Source organism: Agelaius phoeniceus, chromosome 5 (assembly GCF_051311805.1).
Source record: "Agelaius phoeniceus isolate bAgePho1 chromosome 5, bAgePho1.hap1, whole genome shotgun sequence".
In the NCBI taxonomy this organism is placed as follows: Eukaryota; Metazoa; Chordata; class Aves; order Passeriformes; family Icteridae; genus Agelaius; species Agelaius phoeniceus.
In genome coordinates this window covers 43650830-43667706 of record NC_135269.1, presented here as the reverse complement: position 1 = coordinate 43667706, position 16877 = coordinate 43650830, and the positions used below count along the sequence as shown (strand labels likewise).

At 39.3% G+C, this 16877-nt stretch overlaps 1 protein-coding gene across 2 annotated transcripts in view; it reads left to right on the top strand.

The window, feature by feature from the left end:
• ANO6 (anoctamin 6) overlaps positions 1–16368 on the top strand; it is a 79036-nt gene extending 62668 nt beyond the window's left edge. For both annotated transcript variants that reach the window (XM_077178884.1, XM_077178883.1), the window contains exons 12-20: positions 1183–1260; positions 2715–2940; positions 3822–3991; positions 4540–4637; positions 5268–5398; positions 6203–6408; positions 10489–10688; positions 11141–11246; positions 12178–16368. In XM_077178884.1, coding sequence (XP_077034999.1) covers positions 1183–1260; positions 2715–2940; positions 3822–3991; positions 4540–4637; positions 5268–5398; positions 6203–6408; positions 10489–10688; positions 11141–11246; positions 12178–12384 — 1422 coding nt within the window. In that variant the 3' untranslated portion in view covers positions 12385–16368. The remainder of the gene's footprint in view (positions 1–1182; positions 1261–2714; positions 2941–3821; positions 3992–4539; positions 4638–5267; positions 5399–6202; positions 6409–10488; positions 10689–11140; positions 11247–12177) is intronic.
• Positions 16369–16877: the final 509 nt, after the last annotated feature.

Sequence of the window (16877 nt, the reverse complement as noted above, 5' to 3'; positions counted from 1 at the left end):
AGAAGTAGGCATCATCCCCAGCTTAGAAGACTAAGTCTACTTTATTAAATCCTCCAAGAAATTGTTAATTGTTGCTGCCAGAGGCCAAGATCACAGAGCATTTGCTATCTTTACCTAGGAATGCATCAGGAAAAAAAAGGTGAATAAAGGGAAACAATGCATTATTGTACATTATGCCAGGAATATTTTTTAACTGAAGATGTTTCTGTTTGAAACATGTATAAATAGCTATTGTTGCTAAGTGCATATGGATGAAATTATGATTAATAACAACAAATTTGCAGAGACAAGGAGAAGCCTCATTTCAATGATAGAGGATTCATATTTATGAGGATCTTAGTTTAGATTTCTATTTATTATACGTTTCAGTAGCTTTAGTTTTGGCAGCTTACTCAAGTTCAGTTTCACTTTTTATTATTCTCTGTCAATAGATTACTCTGTCTTTTGTCTAATCATTTGCACTGCTTTCACATTCCGTCCACGTTATAGTAATGTTTATTAGAGGGCACTTGAAAAGTTTCAAAATTAACTGCCATAGTTGAAACTATCCTATACAGATCTTCTTTTTATATCTTGTGCTATCAAAAAGCTTATAAACCTATGCCACCTTGAATATATAAAGTCATAGCTAGAAAGTTCCTTCCAGACAGTTCAAAGAGTGAAGAGTATGCTAAAATATTTTATTTTGATCCTCAGAGATTCATTAAAGACTCAGTGAATTTTCACAGTACCACACTGAGGTAGTCATTTTCCTTGGGGAAGCCATCCCATTGTTCATATGGAATACACTGAGAAATACAGAGATCAAGGACCAAAATTTTTAGTGCCTGCTAAATTTAGCCATTGAAGTTTGAAAGATAACGACTTTGGATGCCATGATCAGCCAAGAAGGATGGGTCCATTCAAAAGGAGTATGTACTCTGTAATGGCTGAAGTCAATAAGATCTGAGAACCCTCTACCTCTATGGGAGTCATTTTTGTCTTAGAAGGGGCAACAAAAAAGACACCTGTAATCAGGCAAGACTTCTGAAATTGTGAATAAATGTTGAGTTTCCAGGAAACAAAAAAAGGTACTTTTTTCCTTTTTTTCTTCCCTCAGTATAATAAAGAGTTCAATTGGAGCACACAAAAATATTAAAGAGGATTGTGTGCTTCCTTGATCTGTTTCCTAATCTTTTACAGCAAGAAGAACATGTGCCATACACTGCATGTGGGAAGTGTGTGCGGATGACTTTTTGTACAAGTGCCATCTTCTTCTGGGTAAAGTTCTTCTCTTATCCTTTCCCCTCATAAATTCACTTTTCTAGTAACTGTCCTCCTGAACTGAACAAAAAATGAGAATGGAGCAGGTCCAGCTGGATTTCCATCTCATGCATAAATCAAGCCCATAAGGTATGGACCCACATGGAGAAGGTAGCTGTAGTCACCCAGTAGTCATTAGCATACAGTATCAAAATATCCTGCAGCTGTAGCTTGTGAGTTATGCTTGTGAAGGTGGTCCATTGATTTTTCCTTCATTATTTTAAGATAAATGCCTTTGCTTTTAGGGGGGCAGTAAGGGGAAGACTTTGGTTTATATGCTCTCCTTGCTAGTTTCTGTCTGATTTGTTCCAGCTGTGTTCTTCCATATTGTGTCTCACAGTCCATGACCTCTTTCAGGTTTTGTGTTTCACTTAACAGAGCAAAGCTGGGAGCTCTTTAATCTTCCAGAGCTGCTACTTTAATTAAAACTAAACCTTGAAAGCAGTCCAGTCAACCATGACACAATATATAACACAATGAGCAGGCCTAGAGAGATCGCCTTGAAAAGCTCTGTGTTTTAGCATGCTCCTCATCTGTAGCACAAATAGCAGCTGGAAAAGACCTCATTCACAGTGAAAAGATGCAGAGAGGAGATAGAGTGGTGTCTGGCAGCCCAGGAGAGCCTCAGCATTGACACATTTGAAACACAAAGGAAGAAATACCCATTTGCAGTTGGATTTAAATAGGGCAGACTCTGTGTTGCAGGGAAGAGATTTGTTCTGGGTTTGTCACTTGTGTTACTGCACAGTTACTGTGTGCTGGGTCAGGGAAGGTAGTTCATGGCAATTTGCTGAGATAGTGAAAAAAAGATACGTAGCCTGTGGGCCTTAAACTGAACAATAGCTAGAGAACTAGCAAAAAATAAAAGCAGGAAGAGACACAGAAAGAGGGGATGGCAAGCAAGATGGGGTGCCTGGATCATTACTGCAATTCCTGCAGACTACATGACTTGGCTTAAATTTTTTCTTTTCCTTTGAGGGGGTCTTTAGTCTGTAATAGTATCATGTGGAAGAGAAGGTGCAGCCCCCTTCATAATCAATGTAGACCCACTAGTACATTTGCCATCCTGCCAGTTGTCCAATATGAAGAGTTTTCTCCCATCACATGCCTCTAGGTGCAAGATTTGATTACACTTCTTGTTATATTGGCTTACATCAGTAAAAACCCTTGTTCTTAGTCATAAAACAAACCATCTCTTTTCTTTCCTGCAGATTTACTATGTTACATGAAAAAAATGCTTCTTTCATGGGTTCTCTATTTATTGCTTTGTATCTTATTTGATCATCCTCTTGCAATGGCATGACAGGCACAAAATTGCTTTCCTTTTGCCTATCATAAAAAGTATTTTGAACTCACTTTTTCCTAACGCCAGTGGTTGAATATGAACATATTTTCTTGCATTCCCTTGGCAGATCCTTTTGATTATTGCTTCAGTTGTTGGAATCATTGTCTACAGGCTCTCAGTTTTCCTGGCGTTCTCCTCAAAGTTGTCACAGCACGTCAATGGAACGGAGGCCCTCCGCAAGTACCTGACTCCGCAGACGGCCACGTCAGTGACCGCCTCCCTCATCAGCTTTGTTGTCATTATGATTCTCAACATCGTCTACGAAAAAGTGGCAATCCTGATCACTGACTTTGGTATGCTGCTGCTCTACCTCAGGTGGAAACATGGGGTAAAATAGCTAGAAAAAAATAGCATTTATGTGTGTAGTAGGTATTATAGTAGGTGAACACCTGTACCACATCTTTCAGAATTTTCCCACAAAATCACACAATACCTCCTAGAAATTTTCCAATATAGATTTTCTCAATATCAGAGAAATATGACATTCAGCTCTTTGCCTGAAAAGTTCTTACATAGGCAGCATGAAAGATCGATTGTTTACAGTTTTTGTCTTGTGAAACATACAAAACAAAGAAAATTACTACAACAACCAAGCTTTATGAAAACAGATCAGTAAGGCATAACACGTTCAATTATATTAGCTTTTGTTTATGGGGAAAATAGCTATTTTCTTGTAAATGATTGAACTAAGATCACCATTCCAAAGCTGCATACCACTCTGATGTTCTTAAACAGATAAACAGTAACAACAATATTATTCTCTATATCCCAGCCATCAACATCAAAGTAGCTATTTTACTTTAGATGCATGAAGTAGTTTGGTGTTTTCACTTAATACTGTTTCATCAGTTCAAAGTGTTACATTTGCATCTTTGTCGAGTCCGTTGGATTTGGGTGCTTTTTCTTCCTCTGAGTTATTAGAATTTTTGCTTCTTCTCTTTCTTTATTGTCAGGGAACAAGTTCTCTTCTTTTTACAACCCATACAGTTTTAGAATTATATAATGGTTACAGTATACATGGGGATTAGGTACAATCTAAATGGTAATGCTCTCAGTCATATAAAGGAATATGAGGCTTACAGATACTTTGCAGCTGAGGCTCTGGAACAGTTTGTAGGTTACTTGAAGATTGGGTTGGGGTTTTTAAAATTTATTTACTTTTTTTTCATTGCAGAACTTCCAAGGACACAGACTGATTATGAAAACAGTCTGACTACAAAGATGTTCTTGTTCCAGTTTGTCAACTACTATTCTTCATGCTTCTACATAGCCTTCTTTAAGGGTAAATTTGTGGGTCACCCTGGAAGCCCAGTTTATTGGCTGGGAAAGTATCGCAATGAAGAGGTGAGAATGTAGAATGTATAATTAGTCCAGGTATTGTGCTGCAGTTTGGAGTGTATAAAGTAAAACATAGTTGTACATATTTAACCTTAGGGTTTAAAAGTGACTGCCTCACAAGGTAATTACCTCCTTACTAACCCCTAGCATGAAAGAGTATGGCACAAGACCAGTTGGGCTTAGAAATGTATTGCACATACCCAGAAAACTGTATTTTACCATGATCCTACAATCTGTGACTGGGCACACAGAAAGCAGAGGATATCAGTGGAAGCATTCCTGTTTTGCTGGGTGACCCTGACCTGGTGATAGCACAGAGCTGCATGACTTCACCTGGTATTTCACTCTTCCACTGGTATTCTGTCATCCTACCATATGTGGCCTGGATTTGGCTTTTGAATACCTTACTGGAAAAGTTTGCCTAGATAGTCCCCTTCGAATGCTTTCAGTCATGTTGTTCTAATTAATCAGGGATGCATAATTTTAAATGTTTCATGCATGCTTGAAAAGTTACCCAACCTCAAAAAAATTTTCCTGTCTCTCCCAACCTTCAGTGTGATCCAGGTGGATGTCTCCTGGAGCTCACAACCCAGCTTGCCATCATAGTGGGAGGGAAAGCTATCTGGAACAACATTCAGGAAGTGCTTGTTCCGTAAGTTCAAACTATTAAGTAATCTGCTCTTTCATAGTTGAAAAATACTGTTTTGCTTGATGCCTTCAGGCATTTGGTCACTGAGTTTGGTAACTGCGTATTGTGTTCTGAAAGAATAAGACTTGTCTTCAGAGTCTTTTTTGGTCTGGTAGTCTGGGCTCCTGTCTCTGTTGTTTTAAATTATTTTAATTCTAATCAGAAATTCTTCCTTCCTCTGCACATCAAACTCGATGTGTTTCAGGTTGAATATTCAAAACTGAGGTAGTAAAAGCTATGACAATATTAAACTGAAGACTTGCTTAATATTTATTGGAATGATTTGTTGTTATACATCAAGATTTTAAAAGTCATGTATAAGTTACTATTTAAACTCATTTAGTAGATATAAATCACTGTGATTCTGGTATATTTACACTTATTTATGGCTTGTAAAAACCCACTCGAAGGGTAAGGCAACAAAAGTTGCCTTTCTTAGGAAGAAAGTTTTGAATAATTCATAAATAAATAAATCTGTTGTTTAAATCTTCAGCAGAAATGTAAAAGCAGAAATGCCAATTTTTTTTTTTGCATTTACTGGACTTCTAAGGTTCTTTTACCAATGTTAGTGCTCCTTTTCTTCCTGTCTGATAGTTTGGTCAAGAATCTAATTGGAAGATATTCTGCAGCTGCTAGATCAGAAAAAGTTGTTCCCCGTTGGGAGCATGACTACCACCTCCAACCCATTGGAAAACTTGGACTATTTTATGAGTATCTTGAAATGGGTAAGGAACAGTTTAGTCTGGATTCACTAACACTGCTGGATACAAACATGCTCTAAAGAAAATCTTCACACAAGCAATGTGGAATATGGTGGGCAGAGGAGACATTAATGTTTTCTGAGACAAGTTTTGATTGAGCCATTACAGATGGTTTTACAAGCTTTTATTAAGCAGCTAAGCCTTAATCCATTTTATAACTAGGAATCAGCATGTGATTGTACAAGGAGGAGTACTGCTGCTTCCTTGCCTAATCCTGTGAGAAATGCATTCAGAGGGCAGACCCCTGTCACGTTCTGGTGCTGCACAGCAGAGCCCTGTGTCACACTGCTCTGCTGGAGCTCTGCAGTCACCAGGACTCATTGCTGGTAACCTGGGAGCTGGCAGGCCATGGCTGGTTTGTTGCCACCATCCATTCTGTGACAGCATTGCCAGTGTGCTTAAGGCAGTACCCAGATACCAGTATGATGATTTTTGATTTGGGCCTTCCAGTTCAGTATGGGGACAGATAGTCATGAGATTTCCAGGTCTTCATGTTAAAGATGTCAGAAAGAAATGGATATTCTAATACCCAGAATAGTTCCTCATGCAGTGTTGTGATTTGTAATATTTTCCTGTCGCCTTCACCTAGCAGGTTTCTCCAGTACTGTTGTGGTACTATTTTCTCATCCAAAAGAGTCACGAAGAATCGAGCTACACTTTCTTGTTTCTTCCACCTGAATTTGGAGTATAAAAACTATACATGCCTGCACTTGCTTATCTCCAGGAAATGAAAGCCTCACCAATGCATGTAACCTCTCCCTTTCACAGTTATACAGTTTGGCTTTGTCACCCTGTTTGTGGCGTCGTTCCCCCTGGCTCCTCTCCTGGCTCTCATTAACAACATGCTGGAAATCCGGCTGGATGCGTGGAAGCTGACAACGCAGTTCAGGCGCATGGTGCCACAGAAGGCACAGGACATTGGAGCCTGGCAGCCCATCCTGCAGGGCATAGCCATTCTGGCCGTGGTCACCAATGTAAGTACGGTGCCAGCAGCTGCAAAAGAGAAAATGCCTTCTCTGCAAGTGCTACATCCAAATGTGGGAATGCTGTGCGTGGCAGTGCAACTGGAATGATCCTTAAGGCACACCTTCTGAAAATAGAAATTCAGCTTCTTTCTTGTGTGCCTAAAAATACCACGTGTTCAAAATTGCGTATCAGAATGAAGTTTCTGAGAATTTGGACTCTAATCTGTTCTTCAGTTGTACTTAATTTTTTAAGTACACAATAAACTGAATTTTAAGAGAGTTTTTCAAGAGTTTCTTGAAATTATTAAGAAAAAATTCTGATTAATATACTTCTAAAAATGAAATTTAGACATTTCATGGTTTTTGTACCAATTCACCAATATTTTATTTGTAGGCTGCGTTGTGGGAAGAAAAATAAGCCATTATTATTTATCACTGTGGACTATTTGTGGGATACTAAACAGGACCTAGTATGTATTAACTTACAGAAAATTCTTCCTGTTGGCCTTTTTTAAAGGAATAATGACCACTGGTTTCTTCTGCAGGCACAATTAACACCTCAGACTATCCATGGGGAATAGCCTTTCTCAACAAGGTCGCTGTTTTCTTCTGTTTTCAGAGAGATCCAAATATGTTATGCTATTGGATAACTGTATTTCCTAGTCAATCCAGCTGGATCTTGTAATACCAATATGAAACCAGAAATTGAACATCTGTCTTAAGATTACTTCAAAATATTGTGCCTTATCACAGTTCTCATGGTATTCAGGGCAGAGTTACAGTGGCTTTGGTGACCTCATGTTGACTTGGCCATGTGTAGGCTTCTGTCAGGAATGTGTCAGGAATTCTGTCAGGAATGCTTTCTGCAGGTGATGTCAGTGTGCAAGCAGGGCATCAGCTGCTCACCTCTGAGGCCTGTCGCGTGCGAGGGGCTCAGCTCCAGAGACTGTCACGTTCCAGCAGCCCTGCTGCACGTGTTGTGAGGACCTCAAAGAGATTGTTATTTATTGCTAATGAAGTGTGGGCCATGAAGCCATGTGCTTGAGCAAATGCTAGAAGCTGTTTTCCTCCTTTAAGTGTGTTTCTTTCCTTGTTTGACATCCAGGAACTGATCCAAGTCACCAGTCTTTAACAACCCTGCCTTGATTTTACCTTAGTACGCAGAATGTGTTTCTTCTCTTCTACATGACTTGTTACAGCTAATTATACTTGGGTAGTGTAACATCTTCCCCTTGGTGCATCTTCTCCTTCATGCATGTTACCTTTGTAGCAACTGCTAGTGCTTGCAATCAACTTTTGCACAAAGCTACCAGTGTTGAGAATTGCCGTGAGGCACTGGACTTGCTGTTGCATCTGTTGTTGATTTGAAGACTGATTTTAATTAGTTATGGTATAAATGGAAAACTGTGTGCAGTAAGACTTGGGAAGCAAAGAATGTGCTGTTTGTTTGTAGTTCTCCAGTGCAATAGTCTGAAATGCAGCCCATAATTCAAGAGGAAAAAAGTTTTTCCTTTGAGAGGATGCCGTAGGATTAGTTCTCGTATTTCTGTCCTTGAAGCTCTCCGGAGCACATCTGGAGATCATTCTGAGAGAGGGAGGAGAGTGAGACAAGGCTCAGATTTAGGATGATGAGAGACCTGGGGCCTTGCAAAAAAGATTCAGTAAGATCAAATATTAAGCTCTGTAAATACCATATCCCAGCGTCTTTCTGATACAAAGAAGCAGCATCAAACTCATTTGGTCCAAAGGGAGAAGAAATTTTTTTGCCTTACTGTTAAGTTGATATTAATTCATTTATGGTCTGACTAGATGAGCTAATGAACAGAAACAAAGTTTATTTAACAAAAACTTTCTATGCTTGTAATTCAGACTACAAATACTCTACTTGTACTCTACTTTTAACTCTACTTCAGAGTTAAAAACAGAGTAATTTAGCTGTGAGGTCGTCTCCCTGCAGCTGCAAGACACAGTAATATATACTTCTTGTCAGTCAAAAACTCCTACTCAGCATGTAAATATAAACAACACATAATTTTCACTTCATTTCACACTGGCATGTAATGCTTAAAAACAGTTTTTAAAAGTGCATGCCAACTACATTTGATTTAAGCCAAAGTGCAGTACAAGAAAAACACCTTATCCTTGAAAATTTTCAATGAGTTTTAGACCTAGGATGCCTTATTTTATTTCTTATCAGCCAAACTTTCTCTCAGCTGAATTCACTTGTAACAATATTCTGGAGAACTAAATACAGATCTTAGGCCACAGTCTCAGAAAGATTGTTTCTGCAACTTTTATCTTAACTACAGTTTAGCTTCTCAGGTTCTTCAAAGTAAGCCAACTCAAAAGGTCAGACACTAAGATATTATTCATCATTTGGCAGTGGTGCTACTTGAGGTAGGGTGGGTCTTGCCCCATTTTCAATTCCCTGCTCTTTCCCTTTGCTGTCTTTCCCCCTTGGTCCTGCCTCTTGCATTGTGCTGGCACCAGTGCTGTATAAACACATGATGAATCAGACCAGGGAAAGGATTCAGTGGTAATTCCCAGTCAGATCAGCATCTTCATCTGATCTGCTGAATGGGGCCAGGACTGCCCAAGCCAGCACAGAGCACAAGTCAACTGCAAGAGGCAGATGCAGGATGTTGATTTAGCTAGCACTGCCACCAAAACATTGTCCAAGGAACTGTAGAAGAGTTATCCACTTTTATTTTTCACCCTTTCTCCTCTCTCCCCTTCCCTTTTTCTGCAACTGTTACAAATACCTCCTCAGGCTGGGATTGTCTGGCTGGAAATGCTGCACAAAAATGGAAATTTTTTGTCCCATGTCGTCAAAATAAGGAAATACAGATCTCATTGATGGGGAATAGGAAACAGATATGAACCAGTTTTTGTGCTCCTCTGTTACCCATTATTGCTTGACTTTGCTCCTAACTCTGTCCTATGATTTTCCTGTAGTTTTTTCTGCCTCTTTTATACATCTGTGCCTAAAACTCCTTCCGCCTGATCTCATCAGATCCCTACTTCACATCTTTCTCTTCCATGTCTCTGCCCTGGTTCTTTCCATCCATGTTGTCAAGTGGGTATTTTTATCCTGGTATGGGACAAAACACTTCTCTTGGGTGCTGGAGTGCAGCTGGTCACTCCTTCCCAGGTGCTGGGCACCAGAGACGCCTGTTGTCATGAGTTGGCTGGGCAGCCTCTTGCTAAATACTCAGCTGCAGATCTTGCCAGTGGAAAGTCTTCCTCACAGGGAAACCTTTTGAACTTGAAGTAGCAGGGGAGGAAATTGGATTAAACATAGTTAACCTGTCCTCCAGAATAGGATGTTTTGGGAAGCTCATGAGTTTAGAAAAGACTTCCCACAACAAACCCACAGATCATATTTCCTACCCAGTTTGTGACTAGCAGACTGAGTAGGACAAGGACTCTCTTGGGAGCAAGATAAAAACAAATGGTCACGTCATGTAAAACAGCACTGTGCAGCTGCTACTAAAAAAAATTATCTTGGCATCAAGAGTAGTTTCCACATGTACTACGCTGTAGTAGGAGGCAACAAGTACCAAGATGAATTTGGGCTGGCTAGCACCTCAGAAGGGGTGGGAGGTTTCTAGGATCAGAGATGGATCAGTTATATATCTAATTTATTTAATTCCTTTACTCACACATTGGAGAACCTGGTGACATTTAATTCTCTATTACTGAAAAAATCTTCTGTTGTTTCCATTAATTTCATCAGGCAGAATTTCTTCAAGCATCTCATTAGTACTCATAAGAAGCACATTTGCTGATCTTCTCTGCATGCACGTGAAAGAAGTGTTTTATAGTATAGCTGTTTTAAGACATTCAGCAGAGCTAGCAGAATTTAGGAACTGTACAGAGTACACATGCCAGAAAGGGATTGTTTTGTGCCCATGAGAGACTACATGCTCATTTACAGAATGAACAACCACTGACGGGAAAATAACATATTTTCTATTTTTAGCTCCTATGCTAACTTTTGAGATGATAAGTATATGGCAAAGGAATGCATTTTAAAGCTTATTTCTTTAATGCTGCTCTGCTTTTTTGTCTTCTCTGTCTGAAATGCAGGCTTTGATCATTGCTTTTACATCTGACATGATTCCTCGTCTGGTTTATTACTGGTCCTTTTCGGTCCCTCCTTACGGGAGCCACAGCACTCACACTATGGAGGGGTATATAAACAGCACACTTTCTGTCTTCAATATAGCAGACTTCAAGAATGAAAGCAAGCCTTCTTCCCCTTGGCTTGGGAAACAAACAACATGCAGGCAAGTGTCAAATAAGTATTTGTCATTTTCCAATTGCAAAAATAGTGGGGTTTATATCTGAGCCATCTAATTCAGTAAACAATATCCCTTAAGAAACATTAAAATGCAGGAAAACCCAGCTTATTTTGAATGGCAGAATGGAATGGAAGTATTCACCCATAAGTACTACTCAGAAAATTCTTTTTTTTTAATTTGGCTTTCTCCTAGCTGATAGTTTTCCAAAAAAGCACCTTACAATTTTTATCAGTAATTCTTAATAAAATGGCAAAAAACCCGACGTTTCAGCCAAATATAGCTTATGTTTCAGATATGGTTTTACCCATCACAGTAGTTCCAGAGCTGACTGTTCCAGGACACATTAAGCAGGGCCATGTCGTGCTCCATCCTCTGGCCGCAGCGCCGTACTGCAGAGATCCCAGAGATCAGCTCCTGACTTTCCTGTTTGCTTTCAGATACCGGGATCTCCGCTACCCTCCTGGTCACCAGCACCAATACGAGCACAACATCTACTACTGGCATGTCATTGCAGCCAAGCTGGCTTTCATCATCGTCATGGAGGTCCGTGTATGGGGGTTTGAGCATTGCCTATTTAGTCTCTTCCCTCCCTGTGGAAAATCCTTCAGAGGCTTTCGGTCCAGGCACAGCTCTCAGAGCTGTGATCTGTGCTAGCATGAGCAAGAACTTGGGAGATTTAAATTAGGAGTAGCAACACTGGAAAAATAATTCCCTGAAATCATGACATCAGCTGAAGATTGCCCCACAGAGCTGCAGCTTCTTTTCTCAAGAACTGTAGAATAATTTTTAGTGGCAGAAATAGAATACATGTACTTAGAGGAAGTTTGCACACAGTATCCTGAATGCATGTGCATGATACCTGTTTGTAATGCATGTACATAATGCAGGTACAATACATGGCAGAGTGAAGTCTATAAAGACAGTCCCTGTAAGAAGTGATGATCTCTGGATGATCATCAAAAAACAATTGCTCCTTCCTCTGCAGCTACAGCCTGGGCTTATGAAAGATGGAAATCAGTCCAAGATGAAGAGAGAGAAATATTGAGTATTATTTAATTATAAAATGTGTTTAGGTCCTGATACAGGGACTACTGAAGTCATCAGAAACTGGTTAGAGCAGATTTCCTGTATCACAGAAAAGTAATTGCCCCAGAGTCATTTGAACAAACGTAAAACATCTTATAGGAAACTGTAAAAAGTGCTTCCATGCAGGAGGGAAGCGCTGCGTACCAGGGTTTCCCCAAAGCATGCATAGAAGTCCTTGCCCAAATCAGGATTGGAAAATCAGAAATTCTTGTTTATCAGATAATTATTCTACCTTATTAGTCATGTCTTTTTAAAATCTTTTTCTACAGTGTTAGATACTGGCACTGAATCAGCTCAGTGTCTTAAGACAAAAAGTGATATTTCATTTAGAATGATAATAATGTCCTGTTGAGCCTGACTGACATTTTTTCATTTTCACCTTTCCCAGCATGTCATATACTTTGTGAAGTTTATTATTTCATATGTAATTCCGGATGTATCGGAGAAGACCAAGAGCAAGGTCAAACGAGAGAAGTACCTCACACAGAAACTATTACACGAGAATGATCTCAAAGGTGTGAAAAAAACCATGGGCAAAATAGCTGAAAAAATCATCAAAAGAGCAGACAGCACTTTCCAACCTAAAGATGAATAAGTACTTTTTCATATGGAATAACAGTACTTGGACAGCTAATATCTGTCCAGATATTACCAAAAGCTATCAAGCACTTTGGATTTACTAAACATTGTTTCTTGCAACTCTTACATGCTCATTTACCAGTTTCCCTTGGACAAATGCAACCACTGCAATGCAGATAAGAGTTATCATTTTTTAACAGCTTTTTAGAACATATTAAAAAAAGAAAAAAAAAGAAAAAAGCAAAAATTATTTATCCTTTTAAGAAGATGCAGATTAATTCCCAAACACCTAGGCTGCTTTCTACTTTTCTTAGGCATCAGCTATTAGATAACTAGTCTAACTTGAAGAAACCTTAAGAACAAGAATGATTTGCTATAAGAATATCATCGCATCCAATGAAGGAGTTTTGATTGCTTGCTAATACAGACCTCGGCTATAAAATGAAGAGGAAAAGCCAAAACATGAAGGAAAAAGAAAGAAAATACAAGTCAAAATCCCACTGTTAAGCCATTGGAATTGACATACTAAGCATGGTTGTTTGCTACTCTGAATTAGCTATGCATACTGAGACTTAAATGGATAACAAGATATTTCAATTAATCATGGATTTGGATCACAAGAAGCAACAGGACTGTAAGCCCATCCTGTTCATCAATCTCTGTGTAAACAGGAGAATTGCCTTTGAAATCAATGCATACAAACTGACCTTATAGCACGCCAAGTGAGTAGAAAACTCAGGCATTTTATCTTTCCCCAGTCAATGTACTTTCATTAGTTCACTCGCCCATTCTGAGCTAAATGCTCATAGCCCTGAAGGTCTCCTACCTGTAAAAGCAATAAGTGTTAAAAGTCTTTTCACATACTAAATCAATATTTGTGGAGGGCTGTCTTTTGCATTTCTGTCACGCCAGAACGTGCTCTTCCCTGAGGTTTTGACATAGGACAAATGTGCAGCTGAACATTTTGATACAACATTGCGTGATAAAGTGAATTCTGACAAGACTATGAATCTGTTGGAATTGGAGATTGGAATAAACCATTTTATAGGCCTTAACCATGCTGTGAAGCTTTGAATAATATGGAAGGATGTCAGGGGTGTGGAGGCATGTGCTACAGCCATCAGTCATCTTCAAATCAGGCTGCCGATCTCCCCGCTTATTTTGGCTCCAGCTGCAAACTGGGAATTAGGGAATTACAGATTAGGCATGTATGTGGAAGGCTATTTTGTGCCTGAAGAAATGATATTGCAGATTATTAACTTGCTTTCTCTTTTAACAGCTTTAATGAACAAATTTATATAAATCATGAAAACCAAAACCTTTTAAAAAAAGAAAAATATGCCTGTGCTCTATAAACCAGGTGATTATGTGTGTAATTTTGTACTCTTCTTAAATGCAATTGATATGTAGAATTTTCAGGCAGATTATTCATATAACTTTTAAGTATGAAGTCCATTTACAGAAATTAAATAGCATTTGGAAGATGCATTTTATCCAGTCAATAATCAGAAGGAATTAAACCTATGAACTTTGCAGCAAAATCTCTAATACTCAGTGCCATGTAACTCAAGCCTGTCTTTTGAAGCAAACCCTATAGAATCATAAGATCATTCAGACTGGAAAAGACCTTTAAGATTGTCAAGCCTAACCATTAACCTGACACAGCCATGTCCACAACCAAACCATGTCCCTGAGTGCCACATCTACATGTCTTTTAAATACCACTCTCTGAGCCCAGCCATCCAGCCAGGTTTTTATCTAGCCAGCAGGAGGTCTGCCCAAGCTGTGAGCAGATCAGCACCCATTTACCACAAGGGACTTGTGTCTGTCTAAGTGGTGTAGTAGGTCACTGAATGTTTCCCCCTGGATCATGAGGGTTTCATTCTGTTCCCTGCCCCTGTCTCCCCCCATCCCAGGGGGCTGGGCTCTCAGAAAACAACTGTTCTTACTACTAAAGACTGAGGCAAAAACGGCATTGAGTACCTCAGCCTTTTCCTCATTTTTGTCTGTGTGTTTTCCACCACATCCAATAAAGGATTGAGAGTCTTCTTAGCCCTCCTTTTGTTGTTAATATGTTTATAGAAACATTATATTGTCTTTTGCAGCAGTAGCCAGATTAAGTTCTAGTGGGACTTTGTCCCTTCTAATTTTCTTCCTGCAAAACCTCATAGCTTTAGTCTTCCTGTGCTGCCTGGCCATTCTTCCAAAGGTCATCAACTCTTCCTTTTTTACCTGAGTTCCAGCCAAAGCTCCCTGTTCAGCCAGGCTGGTCTTCTCTTCTTTTGAATATTTCCAGGGATGGAGACTCTACAACCTCTCTGGGCCACCTGTTCCACTGCTCAGTCATCCTCACAGTGAAAAAGTGTTTCAGTTTCTGCCTCTTGTCCTGTCACTGCATAATATACCAAACTTTCAGTTAAAACAAAGTTTAGTCCAAAAACTTTATTCAAGGAACAATTTTAGTGAAGTAGTCAGGATTTCCCTGTGTAAAATGAGTTGGTTTAGAAAGGACAGTGGGCTCCTTTCATACTTGGAGATTTGATTTTCGCTTTCAACTGGACCTTTCTCATTTGCAGTTGTGTTCAGATGAGAGATGCCATTTTTATTCCCTCATCAGTGATCACAGTATTAGTGTGCCTTAAATACCTTTCAGATGTGGTGTTAGAGGGCAGGTAAGGAGGCATCCTGTGATAAAGGGGGGGGAAATGCAGCACAAAATGGACCATTTCAGGTAATTATTTGGTCTTAAGGAAGCTCTTTGAGAGTTAAAGAGACTAGGAAACAAACTAATTGTCATACTGTGAGCAGTGGCAGAGCTTAAGGCTGATTTTCAGAAGTGCCTAGACTTATGCTCCCTGTTTGATACCTGGGGAGTCTCCAAGTTGTTTCTTCCTACATCATTTGTCATCATTTCCTAAAGGGAGAGTTAGCTCTCAGTGTCATAAGGAGTTTATGTTCCTGCCTTTAAAATTACAATTAAATAACCTGCTACATCAGCAAAGCCTATGTGCCAGTGGCTTGGGCTCCTCCCATAATAAAATCCTAATCAGCCCTGAGTGTGTTTCTGTGTAACCTTTTTTGTTCAGATGACAAATGTGCTTTGGAAACCGGTCATCCATTTGTCTCCATTTTCTGGGAGGCATCACAGATTAGTCTGGGCACACATGGACTGAGTTCCTTTTGGTTCAAACTGACCCAGAAGGCAGCTTTTAGATATGCACTTAATGGTCACTGACAGGCCCTTAGTCTGCTGAAACCAGAGCTGGGCTGAGGAGAGTGGTGAGCTCTGCATGGGCATCACCTAGCCAACATTAACTTTTTGCTTGAGTGATTTGCTTCTGAAATGCCATGCTCCTTGCTAATGTGGCTGTAACATTTCATTTCAGAAGACATTACATCAGGAGCTCAGTTCAGTTTGCCATGTGCTCAGTGTTATTCACAGCAGAGTTCTGAATCAGAGAAAGAAGAGGGAAACCACACGTGCCTAATAATTGCATTTTAATAGTTTGATTTAAGCTGTGCAGTTTCTGAAGCCTCTACCTCCAGCTGCTGAAATGTGCTCTGCTTGCATGCCGGTAGCTCTGCGGAGGCTTAAGGAAAAAAATGCTGGGGGCCAGTTGCCAGCATATGAGTATTTGTATTTTTTTTTTCCTAGCCTTTGTCTTTAATTAAAGACCTGCTTGAAGGAAAAATCAGCATTTGTTTTAAACTCTGAATCCATTTTACCTTTTTTCTACACTTGATATGTAGACCAGACTTCTACTTTGTACAGATCTATTGAAGTCAGGGTGAATTTGAACCAGTGACCATTTCATTGCCTTACCAAGCAACATAAATTACAGACTATCACCACTGTTTTAGACTCTGTGTATGTCAATAAAATTCAGAATGTAAGAGTGTATTTTTTATTTTTTCTAAGAATGTTTGCAATTAGTTTCTGAATATTAAGATTTCTTTATATTTATTGTCATTAAATAAAGTCTATTTTAAAATATCAATACATCTGATGTTGATTAGTGTTGTTTGTTTTTCCTTGAATGATACTGCTGCTGCCAAATGCTACACTTAAATTTTTACAGTGTCATCCCTGTCTTAATTTCCATATTCATCCTCCTTTTCAATCTTATTCCATTAAAGTGTTACTAGTGCTGAAATTTATCTTCTGGGTTTTTCTGCATCCCCTAGATGGAAGTCATTCCTTCCAACACCATATCGATGACAAGAACCATTATGTTCTCATACAAATAAACAGTTTAGGTCTTTATAACCTTTCACTCCTGTCATGATAAACCTTGTGTTATGTTTCAGAGTCATCATTTATTTCTTCATCTGGATCAATTCTAAGATGCTTCCACCCCCAGGCAACCCACTCTGTCTCTCTCTCCCTGCCATCCAGCCATCAGTTCTCTTCTGCTCTGGGTCCTGCTCTCTGCTTCTGGGAAATCCTTTCCTAAGATGTAGAGAACAGAAAGGTTAGAGGGTAATTTTAAATTGATATCTTCTTTGCAG